The sequence below is a fragment of the Diadema setosum genome, chromosome 12 (assembly GCF_964275005.1).
Source record: "Diadema setosum chromosome 12, eeDiaSeto1, whole genome shotgun sequence".
NCBI lineage: Eukaryota > Metazoa > Echinodermata > Echinoidea > Diadematoida > Diadematidae > Diadema > Diadema setosum.
In genome coordinates this window covers 10,692,724-10,710,575 of record NC_092696.1, presented here as the reverse complement: position 1 = coordinate 10,710,575, position 17,852 = coordinate 10,692,724, and the positions used below count along the sequence as shown (strand labels likewise).

Genomic DNA, 17,852 nt, shown 5'->3' with positions numbered 1-17,852 from the left:
TCATTTTGTTCGTCAGATGAGTTTGAAGTGACAAAAAAATAATCTAAAGTATCAAAATTCAATCCGATCGCATGCGATCGTTGGACCCTCTTCGTGTTTGGAGCTTCGTTGGTGCAGCCCTGTCGCGCTACGTATGTACAGCGGCGACTGGGCTGTGTATAGTTACTTGTTTGGATGGTACTGTCGTGTGTTGCTAATCAATCATGGGTGATGTGTAGTGCTGTGCATTGATGGCTGCCATGTTGTGCTGAATTTTGTAGATGAGGAAGAGGCTAGCAGCATTTCTTCTCCTCTCCAGACTTTCCCATTTAAGTTGTTCAATCATGGCAGAAACACTGTCTGGATGGTATTACCTCTGGAGGGTGAATCTTGCTGCTCGCCTTTGGATGGCTTCTCTATTTGGGCAATGTGTTTGTATGTGGGTTCCAGACTGAGCTACAGTATTCTAGGTGTGGTCTCACTAGGGAGAAGTATGCTTGTTGGCAGATCCTTTGCGAGGTCTTTCGTAGGTTTCTGCTGACGAGTCCTAGCATCCGATTGGCCCGGGATGTGATGTTTTAGTGAGAACATGGACATAAAAATTGTTGTTCGGGGTTGTATTTGTCCTTTTTTGACTTCCATGCTTTCTCCAAGTTGGATTTGAAAGAGTTGAGTGATGTGCTGTTTACCACATAATCCGGGAGATTATCCATTCCGTGATGATGCGCTGTGAGAAGACGTTTGACCGCTTTTGAGTTTTACATCTGTTTTTCGTCACCTTGTACTTGTGCCCTCTAGTTCTGTTGTCAGTTCTCAAGTTCAAAAACTTGCTTAGTCTAATGTATATCTAGCCCATTCATAATCTTGAACGTTTGGATAAGAAAGATTTGTTCTCTGTGTCTGCGGTAACTTAATGAAGATAATTTCAGTTCTGCTAGTCTCTCCGGATATGTGAGATTCCCGAGGTTTATAGGTATTGACTTGGTTGCTCGTCTTTCGACTTGTCTCTATCTTCTGTGTATCCCTTTTCAAGCAAGGGTGCCATATCTGGGAGCAATACTCAAGTGATGGGCGTATTATAGATTTGTAGAGTTGAGTGAATGATCGTTTGTCTAGTGAAGAAAATGATCGTTTGATAATTCCCATCTTACGATTTGAACTTGCTGTGATGTTGTCTACATGAGTTGAGAATTTCAGCTGATTGTCGAACGTGACACCTAGATCCCTCTCAGTGAGAGCTTGAGATGTAAGACTGAAGTCAAAGCATGGGTTATTCCTCCCATAATGAACCACATTGCATTTGTCTGTATTGAAAGGTAACTTCCATGTGTCTGCCCGTTTGCTCAGGTTTTCAAGATCTCTTTGCAATTAAAGAAAAATTAACTGCACCATTAATTTACCAGCAACCCCAACCTGTACCGAGTCGGGTTACAGCACCCCGCGCCGGGGTTAAAGATAAATAGACTGTATTCAGTAAATTTAACCTTGTCTCTACTAGACTCTATTCTAGATCGTCTAGAATAGTCTAGTTCTACACATGAAATCTAGGTGTAGACTAGATCTAGGTCTAGATCGCTTTGTTGTTGTCGTTTTTTTTTCCTTTCTTTTGCGAGATAGACAGATCCTAATCATAATGATGAGAAATAATCTCCTTCTCCTCCTCCTCCTTCTTCTTCCTCTGGTAGTCCTACGTCCTTAGGGCTTGAAGATTATTACAGCCGTGATTTAAAGGGGATAGCTAGTAACTGATCAGTGGGAATCAATGGGAATGCTGGGGGATGATTGTTCCAATCCTTGTGGGATTCAATTAAGAGTACATTATATATCTATTGTTGTGTGAAAATTATTTGCTTCAGAATGGTCTCATGAACAAGTAATGTGCAGTTTAATGTTTCCAGGTTAGCGTGCCTGGTCAGTGACGGGGCATTAATCTGCACATTATTTGAATATGAGACTGTTCTAAAGGGCAAGTCCAAGCTATTTTGCACCAGTAACGCGTGGGACATCACAAGAAGATTTAGCCCTATATTGCACTGTTAAGATTGAAACTTCATATGTTGGGTTGCTTTTGATAGCTAGTAGGTATCTTCATTCAAAACAATAGAAATAATGAGAATCACGCGTTCAGTATTTAATTTATGCAAATTTATTCTCCAGTAACGCGTGGGACCACAAAAATTGTCCTTTTTTTCTTCTTTTACTTTTATCTCAATTATTGTGAAAATACTTGGTATACTATAAAATCATTACAAACATCTTTTCGTACAACAATTACTGTACCTGAAACAAAACATTTCAGAAAAAATCATGAAACTGTTTTCTCTCAAGGTCAATTATAGAAAGATAGGTATAGTAACGCGTGGGACAAGTAACGCGTGGGACATTTTTGTCACTATGAATATTGTGATGTGAATTGCACATTTGCTCAGAGAAACTTTAATATGGGGTACTAATTATCTAAATAGATGTATTTCTAATAAATTTTTGCAAATTCAAATGATTTAAACCCACCAAAACAATAGATATAATAAAAAATATGAAATGCCTGTGTTATCCTTTATTTTTTAACATTTGACCTTGAATGTGACCTTGAAAATAGCATGTAATGATCTTTTGTGAATTATTTATCCAAAGTGGAGTTTTTCACAAAATTTCAAGTCAGAATTCAGATAATTACAAAAAATCCCTCAATAATGTACACATTTCCCATAGAAGACTAAGATTTAGTACACTTCCATTGACTTGTACACAAATCGTCCCACGCATTACTAAAATGTCCCACGCGTTACTAAATCTAATTGAAAATTGCAAGTATGAGATTTATCAGACTAACTTTTTATCTCTTGGATATGATTAGGTCCATTGTGAATTTGGTCTTTTGAAAGTTTCAGGTCAATTAAATCATTAACTTTTATGCAAATGAGAAATAATGACCTAAAAAAGTAACGCGTGGGACATGCTAATTTTGGCCCATCCCTCATTTGCATATTTAATCAGTTGAGAAACTGAAAATCACAGTCATGATAACTTGTTAGTCAGACGTAAGGTCACCATACTTATTTTCGTAAAAACTTGTAAAAATTAAAAGATATATTTTAAAATGCAGAATTTTTGAATGTCCCACGCGTTACTCTAAATTTTAATTTGTGCAGATTAATTAATTTATTGCTGCTTATGCGGAAGGATTTTTACTTTTTCTTCTTGAAATTCATGTATTTTAACTTCTTAGCTTTAAAATGATACCAAGTTTATGTAGATTGACCCATTTTGAATTTTCAGTCTTGTGTGATCAAATAGCTTGGACTTGCCCTAAAGCAAATAATTTTCACACAATCGTAGATATACAATGTACTCTTAAATGAATCCCACAAGGATTGGAACAATCATCCCTCTGAATCATTCCCACTGATTCCCACTGATTCCCACTGATCGGTTACTAGCCATCCCCTTTAAATGTTGTGGGTGCTGTGCTTGTGTGAATGTGCAGTTGTAGAAATATAAATTTATATATAAATTATAGGGTCTATGTACATCTGAGGTGCAAGTCACATATCATTGACATTGTCTCATACTAAACACAGTTTTGAAGATTTTGAGAGAAAATTGGGTGACAAAAGAAACATTAGAAATATGACCAACTCACAACTGTAATTTTCACAGATGGCTTTGGTGTCCTGCGAAATATTATTTTGGGCATATAGTGATAGCTCATTGTTTGTGTCTTTTTACATTAGGGGCTTCTACAATAATTGCACTTCATCTGCATATACTAATGTAGACATCTAGGTATCAAACACTGCACTGACCATTGTTACTAATGTTAGTGTTTAATTTGTATTTTAAAAAAAAGGCAGACTGAATGTTTGGTGTCCCCCTTACATGAGGAACCTTGGTGAATCTGTTTTCCTGACCGTAAATTGAGTCTGTGTGATTCTTTGTAATTTGTATTTATAGCATAAAGTTGATTTTTTATTTGAAAATGATTACTTATATCGAAGCAAACATTTACTAGGGTAAAACAGGTATTGAGACGCCAGAATGGAAGGTTCCTTATGTGATGGGACACCATGCATGGTTTCCCACTTACATGCGGAACAATGTTTTTTCCCCATACGCTGCTATTTTGTATGCAGACTTGCTTCATTTATAGTTTAGAATTTTTGTTTTCATTCTCTTTTGAAGGGACAATTGTGTGCTAAATATGACCGTTTTTTATCTATGTTCAACAAAAAGCTGATTCATTTATTTTGAAATTTTGTCAAAATTTAAGCATGTCACAAGTTGGGTACCTTATTTATGGAATTAGCCTTGTGTGATATTTGTCTCAACTGGAAACACTCTTGTGTCATATTTGTCATGAATGCTCATCTTAGAGGGAGTGGCTTCTTGCAAACATAACATCTATAGTGTTTGATTTCATCCAGCGATTTTGTCACCACTGTAACGTTTACTACAAAACAATTGATAATGATACACTTTATCTACCACTGAGTGCCAATGACCAGTGTCAAGCTGATGTGTTCACATTGACAGAAGGTATGGTACGCTCTCTCTCTGTTCCCCAGGCAACGGGCAGGGAGTTCGTCCAGCGGGCATGTGATCACGCTTTCCTATACCTCAACGCCGGCAACATCCCCCTGGAAGTGTTGGGGAAGATGGCTGATAGTCTGGCAGTGGGTACCAATGATGCGGAAAAGGTATTTTTCAGAATGAACTCTTGTACCATGATGATGATAATAATGATGATGATGATGATGATGGTGATGATTACTTAGTGATGATGATAGTACCACATCTGAAACCAGAGTTTTATATTTTTACAGGCGACTCCCGTAAAACCGAAGTCCTCGGGACTGGCAGTTTTCCTTTTGGTATATTAAAATTTTGTTATCACAGAAGGGAACTTTTGAAAAAGAATTCATATGTGGTTGTTATGATTTTTTCTTTAAATTACCACGTCCATTGTAATGGGAGCACCCTATATCATTATTAACTTCATTAGTAATTGTAATTGTTATTAAAAGTATAATATCAACTCAGCTTCTCTTGTTGAATACCAAAAGGTAGATCGCTTCATCTTAAAATTGCCTCGTGCGAAATATTGCACCTTCCCACTTTGCTATGTGTATACTACATGTACAGTACATGTACATCTTCTGTATGGCTGAGGGAAATTAACCCATTGAGGACGGGCTGATTTTGCTCCAACACGCATTTCCCATAGACGCCTGCCCGAGTATACTTGGGACTCATCCTCAACAGGTTAACGACTAGACTTTCAATCTTTGGTGCTCATCCACTAGATTCCACCAACCGCCAACATTCACTGCCTAACCATTGCCTCGTACACCTTTTTTGGGGGGAGGAGTGCTGAGCATTAAATGCCGTGGTCTATATCCATAGAGAAAATGAGTTGGGGAAATTAATACCAAAATGATGTCATGACATGCATTCAAATAGATTTTAGACACTGGAAAGACTCATTCTCTGCTTTTCAGTGAAGGGAGAAAAAAATATTTGTCTATCTTTTTCTGTCTTTCATCCCGAGGTGCAGTTCCATTCATGTCACCTGTGCTGAGTATTATTATTTGATCTTCAAATCGATCTGTCACAATAGTTTGTTTATAGGGATGGTACAGTATTGGTGGAGATGAAAATTGGGCTTTAACTTTTTTGCGAGATACCAAGAAAACACTTATGAAATAGTACAGAGCATACCATTTTAAGAGGAATTCAAAGTTTATTTGATAAAAATCGGGTTTGGAATAGCTGAAACATCCAAAAACAAAGTAAAACAAAACGATCGTAATAAAGTGTGGGTCCCACACTTTATTAGAATCACTCTGTTTTGGATATCTCGGCCATTTCAAAACCAATTTTCAGCAAATGAACATTGAATCCCTCTTGGAATTACATGCTCTGTCATATTTCATTAGAGGTTTCTCACTATCTCACCAAAAAATGATAAAAACCTGAAGTTAAGTCTCAACCAAAACTGTACGATCCCTTTTTAAATCCCATCATCCCGATTCGAAGTTGAATTTCATATGAAAGTCATCCTTGTCATGTCAATATTAGCCCACATTCCCACAATGTAGAGTTTGTCGTGAAGTTCAGATTAAAGTTGTGCTTGTATGGCTTTGCAGCCGTGTTGATTAGATTACCTGTCTTGTTCTGCCCAGCTACTGTCTTCTCTTAGGAGCCTCGTGAAGCATGCCCTGTTTGTTGGCTGTTCTGATGCTGCCTCCGTTCATTCACTTTTCCCAGGTCAGTATCAATTTTGATATGTTGCAGGTGTGGTTGAATGGAACAGCTCACTTGATATGTCAGCATTTTAGGGAGACTGTATCCCCATATTTCCTCATGTAACCTGATGATTTGATGATTTGGGGGGAATGTATCACAAACAATTGAAGTTGATTGTAAAAGTTAAGATCAACTTAAACTCAAAGCATACCTTTGGTTCCCCTGTTCAGATAGATATAAATGCTTTCATATTTCACTTTTGGTTGCTTTCCAAATTTACAGAAAAAAAAATCTTTGTCCTTTTATTTTGTATGTTACTGGCTGCATGTAAAAGTTTGGAGACATGATATTATGCACAGTGTACCATGATTTTAAGTTTGTCTTTACTGATGATGCTATTGAAGTTGAGCAGACCCCTGAAGGCAGCTAAGGGTCAGCCCCAGCAGCAGTTGTCAACCTAGCAGACAGTCATCTATGCAGAGTCCGAAAGTTGAATCCCTCAGTTGCATCATGGGTTGATGCATTAATTGTCTAGCAGTGAATTGCATTGGCTTCTCCTTTCTTCTGTTTTATTTTTTGTTTGTCTTTTGTGTGTGTGTTTGTTTGTTGTTGTTGTTGTTTGTTTGTTTGTTTGTTTGTTTTGTTTTGTTTTGTTTTTTGCGGGGGTGCATTGGAGCGAATGCACAGAAGACCCCCACAAAAAAAAGATATGAAATAAAATAAAATAAATTTACTTATCAAGCTTATCAAGTATGCATGTACAGTTTAAATTGCCATGGTCTCGGAGGTAGGACACCCCTCTCCCAGACCCTCCCTGCATGCTCATACAGGCTCTCCATTCAAGACTTCAACTAAAATGCCTTGTTTGAAGTGTGCATAGTAATAAAGAAAACTGTTATTTTACTGAGCTGTAAGCAATGATACTTTTTAGAGTTGACAGGTTTTGAGTTGTAGAATGATATTTCACAAAATGCATGTGACAATGTCATTCCCTTTTTAGCGTACAAATCAGTGATATGTTATGAGTTTGGCATGTCTACAGTAAGTCTCACCCACTCTGCTATCATGTTTAATGATTAAATATACAGGGTAATGTATGATTTCAGCGAATCCTTTTAAATAACCACACCCATGAAACCTTTATGACTGTTTTGTTTTGTGGTTTGTTTGGTTTACAGCTGATTTCCACAAGAACCTGAAGGAGCTTCTATCCAGAATACTTGGTGACAAGCTGTGAGTATTAGAGCCATAGTTCTCAGAAGGGCTGAAAATTCACCTTCCGCCATTTTTACTGTGGTTACAATACAATGTACATCGAAGGGGTCTGCCAAGAAACTTGTCAGGCTGAAATGATTTGCCAGGATAATGAGTTCTTATCATTTCTGAAATATTTTGGGATCAAAAGTAAAAGCAATTTTGGTCATATATATACGACTTTTACTCCTGAAATGTCCAACACCATTCTGTAGCAGTGAGTAAAAAATGTTATTTGATGATTAAAGGGGATGGCGAGTAACTGATCAGTGGGAATCAGTGGGCATGCTGGAGGATGATTGTTCCAATCCTTGTGAGATTCATGTAAGAGTACATTATATATCTATTGTTGTGTGAAAATTATTTGCTTCAGAATGGTCTCATATTCAAGTAGTGTGCAGTTTAATGTTTCCAGGTTAGCGTGCCTGGTCAGTGACGGGGCATTAATCTGCACATTACTTGAATATGAGACCGTTCTGAAGCAAATAATTTTCACACAACAGTAGATACAGTGCCGACCGCGGGAAACGTCACGAAAACCCCTAGGGCAAATGCGGGAAGCCCTTTCGTCCGGGCGTACTAGGTAATACGCGGGCGTTTGGACGCGTACAGACGAGGGAAGTCGCCCGCACTTTCACGCTCGTCTAAACACCCGCATTTGCCCGAGCGCTCCAGCGCGGAATTAATGATATGAAAATCAAACTCTCCCGTCAACCATCGGCTACATGAAGGAAATTAGCTGAAATCGATCCGCGAAAATCTTTTGAAAAGTATCAGTAATTTGCCGGATGTTTGCTTTTACGTTCGAAAGTAAAATAATAACCATAACATTCAGCTCCCGAATATGCTAAAGCAAATGTCCAATGATCCCTTTGACGTTTGGAAATGAATAACAATAATACTCCGTACGATGATTAAATAAATGTCGGATGTTTGCTTTTACTTTCGGAAGTAAATAGCAATAATATTCATCTCCGGAAGATGCTAAAATAAATGTCGGATCTTTGCTTTGACGTTCGGAAATGAATAACAATAATATTCAACTCTGTACGATGATAAAAATAAATGCCGGATGTTTGCTTTTACGTTCAAAAGTAAATAACAATAACATTCAGCTCCGGAAGATGCTAAAATAAATGTCGAATGATCCCTTTGATGTTCGGAAATTAATAACACTGATATTCAACTCCGTATGATGATTAAACAGATGTCGGGTGTTTGCTTTTACTTTCGAAAGTAAATAGCAATAACATTTGGCTCCGGAAGATGCCCAGAAAATGGCAGATGATTGCTTTTTACGTTTGGAGGTGAATAGCAGTAACAGTCTGCTCCATATAATAAAATAAATGTCGGATATTTGCTATTACATTTCGAAATGACGAACAGTAACATTCAGCTGCGTTTGATGGTAAAGTAAATGTCTGATGTCTGCCTTGACGTTCATAATGAAAAACAGTAACATTCGGCTCCGTACGATGCTAAAATGATTGTCGGATGTTTGCTTTTAAATTTGGAAATGAATAACGGTAATGTTCTGCTCCGAACGATGCTAAGATAAATAACAGATTGTTGCTTTTACATTTGGAAATGATTAACGGTATCAATCGGCTCAGTTAGATGCTAAAATAAATAGCGGATGTTTGCTTTCACGTTTGGAAATGAAAAAGGATAACATTCAGCTCCGTAAGATGCTAAAATGAATGTCGGTTGTTTGCTTTAACATTTGAAAATGATTAACTGTAACATTCGGCTCCGTAAGGTGTCAAAATACTAGTAAATGTTGGATGATTGCTTTTGCGATCAGAAATGAATAACGGTAACTTTAGCCTCTTTACAATGCTAAAACAAATGTCGGATAAATCAGATAATTTTGCTTAACATTCGACGTCGTGCGATACCAAGTTGATTACATAAACCTTCGACACTTCGTTGCTGCTCAATTTTATTTGATCTCGACATTATGGACGCTATACCTATTTGATTTAATTGTCCTTATTTTATCAACCTTCGACATCAGCCGCTACTTTATAGTTTTCTCGATCACTAACGTCGGACGGTATGACCTAATCAACTTTGGACATTGGTCGCTATTTAATAATTTCATCAACCTTACACATCGGTAGCTATTATTCCGATGTTCGTTATTCCGAAGGCTCTCTAGTCCGAAGATTCGTTATTCAGAAGGTATATTGTTCCGTTAATTTCATTTTCGGATTCATGAATCTTCAGAATAACGAACCTTCGGAATAACGCCACAAACGTTCGAATTAACGAACCTGTAGGTTTAGGGAATTTGTGTGTTTCGAATTTAACGACCCTTCGGAATTACGAACCTTCGGAATATTACGAACAGCACCCATCCGATTATCAACCTTCGACATCGATCGCTGCTTACTGATTTTATCAACCTTCGACGTCGACCGTAAATAACGTATTTGATTGACACTTTCGACGTCGATCGCTGCACATTAGATTGGCAAACCGTCGAAGTGTCGATCGCTGCCTATTCATTTACTGGTTCCCCAATTTCTGACTTAGTTACTGATTTAATCTACCTTCAACATCGGTCGGTCATTATATTGTAAGTGGCCACTTATTGTCTCGAGCTTGATATTTCCCAATGGCGTCCACGTCTACACACACACACACATAAAAAGAAAGAAAAAGATCTGAGTCTTAAAGGTCTAACGAGGCGTGAAAGTCCTTGTGTGATGCTTTTAATTGTGTCATTCACAATAGTGTCACGGTCCCTAAGATGGATGAAAGAGGCGCAGATCTTAAGAAGCCACTTGAGTTGAAGTTTAACACCGTCTGTCTATTCTTAAAGTACACGATTTGTAGGGAAAAAAGAAAAAGACAAAGAGAGGGAGAAAACAAAGAAAACGTAGGAGAGAGAGAAGGGTATGGCGAAACCACCAGAGTGGCATTATGTAATCAACAAAGCTGCGTTTAACTTCACTCGAGTCCCCGAGAAGTGGTACTACACGTGCATGCATAATGTTTATCTTGGATACATGTACTGTAGGTACCCTTCTCTCCTTTCATGATAAATTGTTTATACGTATCACATAACTATGTCAATGCATGTTTACGTCGCAATTTGTCCAATCGGGGTTTTCCCTCTTTAAGGAGTGCTTGCTTTCCAAGAAAAAAAAAAAAAGAAGGATGAAATCAATGATTATGAGCAAAACTGAATGCATTTAAGCAGCGGAATCGCGCTACATCAATAGCACTCCAAAATCTTCGAGTGATCCCGGAGGTCACTCCGAGTGAAAATGAACATTTTCACTCAAAATTCACTCCAAATTCACTCTAAATTGACTCCGTTTTAAATGTATCCACCCCTTCAAGTGTGAATGTTTTCATTTGGTTTTTTTTTAGAGAGAGAGAGAGAGAGAGAGAGAGAGAGAGTAGGCCTACTGTGCATTGGAATACGAATCTCTGCTGTGCAGCGATATTATGATCGCTATAAAAACGATCAGTTCGATGAGCAAAGCACGTGCTTGCCCTGCCAGCAGTGAGTGCGCCATGTGGTTCCAACATACTCATCTTGTGTGCCCAGCGTGTTTTTATCACAGAACTCGTGTGTGTAGAGTTCTGTCGTTTTTACGTTATGGTCAATTCATGACGTGTGAGTGCTTCGACTTGACGCCTGTGAGATTGACAGGTGCCGTTTACGAGAATAAAAACTGTCAGTAGTGACTATCAATCCCAAAATCAGTTTCTATATAATAATCAGACTAATTACTTAAATGTAGAGTTACATGTAGTTACATGTATTTCGAATGACAATGCGCACATCCCCTTTATCATCACACTTTTGATACGGCGGACAGAAGGCCGTTAAATTTCATTGCTCTCAATGATTCGATACAGTCATAGCTTTTAAAAGGTCCAATTAAACAAATTGGATATGAAATCACGGTTACAGCTCGTTATTCCGAAGGTTCGTTAGTAAGGTTCTTTAGTCCGAAGGTTTGTTAATCCGAAAATGAAATAAGGTTCGTTATTCCGAAGGTTCGTTAATCCGAAAATGAAACAAAGCTCGACTTACTTCGAAGGTTCGTTACGGACCCTATATCATTTCGGATCCTATATCATTTCGGATCAACGAACCTTCGAGATAACGAACCCTATTTCATTTTCGGATAAACGAACCTTCGGAATGACGAACCCTATGTCATTTTTGGATTAACGAACCTTCGAAATAACGCCGCAAATGTTCGAATTAACGAACCTTTTTTCGTTTTCGGATTAACGAACCTCTATGGTTTAGGGAATTTGTGTGTTTCGGATAAACGAACCTTCGGAATAACGAACCTTCGGAATAACGAACAGCACCCGAAATCACGTCTTTATCTTGTTAAGATATAAGACAAAAAAGGGTCCCTCAGTTCACGAACTTGCGATGTTTCTTTATTGCGTGTGTTTCTAGCTTGTGTTTGGCACTCACGGAATGAATGCGCGTGCAGTATATGGTAGGCTACATACTCGTGCTCTTGTTGTTGCTGAACATTTCCCCTTCACAGTGATTGTGTGGCATGATCGTTGAGTATGTTCAGATGGTGTTAGTGCGTTGATTAAAATGTTACCACAATAGATGCACGTGTGCTATAACAACGATCTGAGGTCTTTGCTCCGCGCTGCTTTCTTGTTTACAAACATTGAATCTTGGTGAACTTAATTCACTATCGTCCCCATGCTAACATGCAAAAGAAGAAAACGCTTTTGTTCTTGTTTATGTGTACCATGCAGTGAACAGAAGGTAGACCTGTAAACTGTGCCGCTAGGCCCTAGCTGTAGTTAGCACTTTGACGGATTGTCACTGCTCGTCTACTATTCGAAGCGAAATGAAAATCAAACTAGAGATCTCGTGCTGTATACTTTCTCGTACTGTGTACTATGCAATTTGTGGTAGTACTTGTCAACGCTGTGTTTTTGGCTCAAACTTTTCTCTCTCAAACTTACTTGGTTACGCAGGGGCGGATCCAGGGAGGACCGCAACCGGCGCCCGCCCTCCCCCTTTATTTTTATTTTTTTTTTTGTTGAAACAAAAGAAATGTAAAAAAAAAAAAAAAAAAATGGGGGAGGGGTGCGTGCGCCCCCCTTTAATTTTGTAAACGCGCCCCCACTTTACGGAATTCCTGGATCCGCCCATGTTACGGGATAATACCTATCAGAATCTGTGCACGTGAAAAGCATTCAAACTTTCCCATGTTTTTGCTCTTGCATTAAAGGCGTATTAATTCACCACGTCCATGAAACAAAACCCCCATAAATCTGAAATGTGAGTTATAGGGATAGAAACAACTGCTGGAAAAAAAAATTGAATCCGTATGATCGAAAATACAGTACACTATGTGAACGGTTACAGTTCGCTATTCCGAAGGTCCGTTAATCCGAAAATATGAGGTTTGTAACTTGTTATTCCAAAGGTTCATTTATCAAAAAATGAAATAAGGTTCGTTATGCCGAAGGTTCGTTAATCCGAAAATGAAACAAAGGTCCTAATTCCGAAGGTTCTTTACAATCTATAAGAGAAATACTGATATCTCCTTATATTCTAGGCTTTATTACAAAAAATTATGTAGGATGCTTTGCACAACGGACCTATTATGCATCACATGTGATATCTAAAACATCTTTTAAATCACTGCTCCCAAAGGTAAACATATGACCTTTGTGTATCTACTCGTTTGTGTGTATGTGTGTGCGTGTGTGTGTGTGTGGGGGGGGGGGAATAGTTTCCTCCTTCTTCTTCTTTTTTGTTAGAGTTTATCTTAGTTGATCTTGATACAGTGTACCTCTTTCGGTGCGCCCTTTCTCTCGTTATGTCACTTCATCTGTTTCTACATTTTGAAGCAAAGTAATTTGTTCAAGCATTGTGTATGTCCTCGTAACCGTAATGTGTCATTTTGCTGCGATGAGTTGGTTCTATAATATAGTAGGCCCTATTATTGCTGTGAGATGTAATTTTTGTAATAACGTGTTGAGAATAACAGATTTTTGTTTCTGAACGAAAGGAAAAATGACGGAATTGTTTTGATAACCAATGTGGATGACGTGTTGAGAATTCTGATTCCTGTTTCTGAACGAAAGGAAAATGACGGAATTATCATTTTGATAACCAATGTGGATGACTACCTTCTATAAGTGATTTTGGTGTGAAAAGAGAGTTTGCTCAAAGAAACGCTTCTCATGAATGGTCAACGAAACAAAATACATCATACAATGCAACGTGACTCGCGTGCATTTAGCAAACGAAATGTCTAGACCTTTAAGTTCAAGTAAAATGCATAAACACAGAATAAGAAAGCAGACAAACTAACAAATATGGAATTAATGACCGCAGACGTAACGTAGGAAAACCTGACACCTATGCTTGAAGAAATTCCCACAAAAGCAGAGCGCAAGATAAAAGAATACATGTGCGTAGTCCATACAGGTCGTGATGCGCTCGGTCGAAATGCGTATGTCGCAGTAAACGAAATTTTAGGCATGTCTACACATGTATATATAAATACTTGAATTCTACATACATTGTATAGTTTTATCTTTACAATAATACATAAAACAACCCCTTTCCGCATCCCTAGAAGTCATAAAAGAAGAAGAAAAAAAAAGAAAATCGCCCTTAAAGTTCAGGTTATGTTCAAGCTCACAACCCTTCCCCCCCCCCCCCCATGATGCAACAGTCCTGCTTTATAGCGACGGCGTTAACGCTTCATCGCACACACATAAATGGCGACAGCTTGGGTGTGTGAGAAAATTCATTCTTAAATGGATGCACCCCCATGGCACTCAGGATTATCACTGACCCTCCTATGCCTTTTGTCTATCCACCCTCCTGCTTTAATCCCCCTCCCTTCACCTGTTGGCCTCCTTGCCCATGACCTCCCATCCTCTCCTTTTGTTTTCTTTGTTCCGTGTCCCTAGCCTGTCCCTGACTGTTCGTGTTGTGTGAACTTCTTTATAATGTGATTGCTTTCCCTGCCTGATTATCATTTTGCCTCTGACGAAGATTCTTTTGGAATCAAAAGCTCAGGCCCCTTTAGAGTATAGACTCCATTTTACTCCCTTGGCACGCCACTGATATTCGATAAGCAGTTTTCAGCATTTTTGTGTTTGTTTGTTTTTGTTTTTGTTTTGTTTTGTTTTGTTTTGTTTTTGCTACAGATAATTAGCCAATCACAAGACAGATATAATTCGATTCTAACCAATACCAAAATACGGTTGCCTGAATGTAAACTTTGGTGTGTTTGTGTTGTGTGTCGGCTGCAGTGTAGTTTGAAACAACAGAAACAGAAAAAAGAAAGAGGCACGCAATGCGTGCTATATACGAAAAGCCTCATTTACCGAGAAAGTTGATCGCTTCCATTCTCCTCCCATGTTGTTGTCAATGGAAGCTAAAGAGAATGCTTTTAGCAAGTATACCAGAACCTAAAGAGGACCTGAGGAACCCGTTGTTTTGAATGCTGTGCTCGGTACGACTTCAAAACGCAGTCGAAGTTATCAGAATGCCATTATAATAGAACTGATAGCTCTATAGAAAACTTGTTTAGGTCAGTAAAGGTTGCCGTAATGCAATCTTTGTGGAATTGACTCACTACATCTGAGCATTTTGAAAAACGTGTAGAGTACTTTCGTTTTGCATATAAATGTTAAGAAATAGTTTGAACTATGAAAATAAAAAAGTATGGTTACTTCAACGATGTTGAATAGTTCGATTAGCCGTGATGCATAAAGTGAATTCATGAATTCATCTGACTAATCCTTACCGATTGATGATCACTTCTATAAGCCAACATTTAAGCTGAACTGCTTTGGAGTGATAAGACAGGTAAACGATGAAAACTTGGTACATGTTGTATGCTATTATAATTATTATAAAATCCTGTAGCCAGAACTGATTTTACGATCATCTTTAACCTTTCAGAAAGTTCCAGTTTTCAACTTAAATAGTAGCGATAGCTTGTAAGAGTAAATTAGCATCCCTCTGACTATTTTTGGTCAATATGCATACTCTTAACCCTATTCTAACTGGGGGGGGGGGGGGTCAAATTGACCCCCCCCCCACGTTTCGCGTCACGATTCTGCAACGAGCAAAGATTTTGCCGCGTCGTTTCACAACTTTTTTCATTGAAGTCTTCCGCATATTTTGAGACCAAATTTGCGACGTCTGAGTACACCGTTCTGAAGTTACGTAATGTTATGCAAATGCATGTCAACCGGAAAACAGCTCAAATTCATGATATCGTGTGCAAATTGAATGTAAATTGTGTTTTGGGGGTTAAATTGATATAAATTATAGTATTTCATCTTTGAACCATTGAAATTAATCAATTCTATATAGTGTAGATAAGCCTGAAAAAGTGCCTGCAACAAATTTTGAAAAACAACAGAAAACACAAGGTCGAAAAAACAATAAAATACATAAGAAATTAACAAAACAATAAAAAACAAAAGAAATTGGTTTTGACTGTGCTTTATTTTTAAATGAAAATTGGTTTATATGTCTTGAGGAATTTTGACACAAAAATTTAGCAATACTTCAGTCTTTTTTATGGAGTTATAGGTGAAAATATGATTTCATGCACAACTTTGCATCAATTTATTAAAAATAGAAAGGCAATATTTTTCTATTGTATGACCATGTAATCTTGTAGTTGACATCCAGCTCTATCTTCAGGAAAAATTTCGCAGCGATCGCGCGATCGGTGGCCGAGATCTGAAGGGGGGGGGGGGGGTCACCCCAGTAAAAACTCCTCCCAGTTAGAATAGGGTTAAGCCAGCTGGACAGAGCGATCAATGGGCGCGATTATCACCACGCGTGGTTAACCTAAACAATGCTCGGCCGGCCTGTTCGGTTTCAGTGTTGTTTTTTGTTTCTATTTCCCCCTTTTAAAAACGAAGGTTCCTTAGTCCAGCCATTGTTTTCGCTTCCTGCTCAAGACATTGAACAGTTCAGCAAAGCTGAAGTTTAGATCACTAAACGGCGACATCGATAATAGGACTTAGATCACAGCCGAAAGTGCGCTCCTTCATTACTCTAGAATGAGAAAGAACACCCTGTCTGTGTTCAAAGTTGGGTTACGGACGATGAAAAAAAAAAAAGGTTTTAATCATGAATTGTCGGATGACGTCGGCAGATTGATGATATAAATATTAGCGTATCATGGGAAAGATTAAGTAATGATGAGCCCAATGATATCGCAGGGCTCCAAACTAATTTTTATTTTTGACCACCAAAATCATTGATTTCTATTTTTTTTTTTTTTGGTGGCCAAAAAAATCAAGAAAAACATAGGAAAAACTAAATCGGTCCTACTAAAAACAATTATTAAGCATTACTGACGTGACAGGTACCCATGTCTAAAATAAATGAATACAAAAGTAGATCATCTTATCACCATTATTCTGAATTCTAAGATTTAGCAAATAGGCTTATAGATAATTATAAAAGTTGATGCCTATATAGGTGGTCATAGCTTACTTTTGGGATGAGAAAGTGGGAGCATTTCCAGATTGTTTGTTTTAGCATTGTAAAGAGCCGAAAGTTACCGCTATTCATTTCTGATTGTAAAAGCAATCATCCAACATTTACTATAGTATGTTAGAACCTTACGGAGCCGAATATTACCGTTAATCATTTTCAAATACACTGTATAAAAGCAAACAACCGACATTCATTTTAGCATCTTATGGAGCTGAATGTTACCCTTATTGATTTCCGAATGTGAAGCAAACATCCTCTATTTATTTAAGCATCATACTGAGCCTATGTATACCATTAATCATTTTCAAATGTGAAAGCAATAATCTGTTATTTATGTTAGCATTGTACCAGAGCTGCCAACCGTTCCGAAAAATTCGTATACGAAAAATCGAAGGGAATACGACAATATGAAAACGTCCTTAGAAAGTACGAATTCACAGTGGGGAAAAATAATGGGTAAAAATATCGCAAACGCACGTCGCATGTGCCATGTTATCTGTATTCAGCTGGGATATCGATGCATTGCGTACGCACCGTATGTGGAAAGCGCTGCATATAAAAATGTGCGCACACGCATATCGCTGCTTGCGTACTGTGTACACCGAACAGAACTTCGCGCGCGTGAATCCCTGTCGCCTACGGACCCTGGATGTTTACATGGATCGCCGTGGTATCCCAATGTGTGGCCGGCCGGCTGGGGAGTGTCTACACACTGTAGCCAGCTGCCACTACAGTACCGTATGAGGCGGGGTGAAAGCGTCCCGTTGTGCAATGTCTGCTTCTTTTTCTCTTCTTTTCATCCTCTTGTCCCTTGCCTCACAAGTACGAAATGATTTTTAGAGTGTTGTGTGTTTTTTTTTTATAACGCTATTGCATC

At 38.3% G+C, this 17,852-nt stretch overlaps 1 protein-coding gene across 1 annotated transcript in view; it reads left to right on the top strand.

Annotated features, from left to right (window-relative positions):
- The window catches only part of LOC140236025 (COMM domain-containing protein 9-like), a 34,123-nt gene that overhangs the window by 1,785 nt on the left and 14,486 nt on the right, over positions 1–17,852 (top strand). Inside the window, exons 2-4 of the mRNA XM_072316003.1 lie at positions 4,545–4,676; positions 6,162–6,246; positions 7,404–7,458. Of these exons, the coding sequence (XP_072172104.1) occupies positions 4,545–4,676; positions 6,162–6,246; positions 7,404–7,458 (272 nt within the window). The remainder of the gene's footprint in view (positions 1–4,544; positions 4,677–6,161; positions 6,247–7,403; positions 7,459–17,852) is intronic.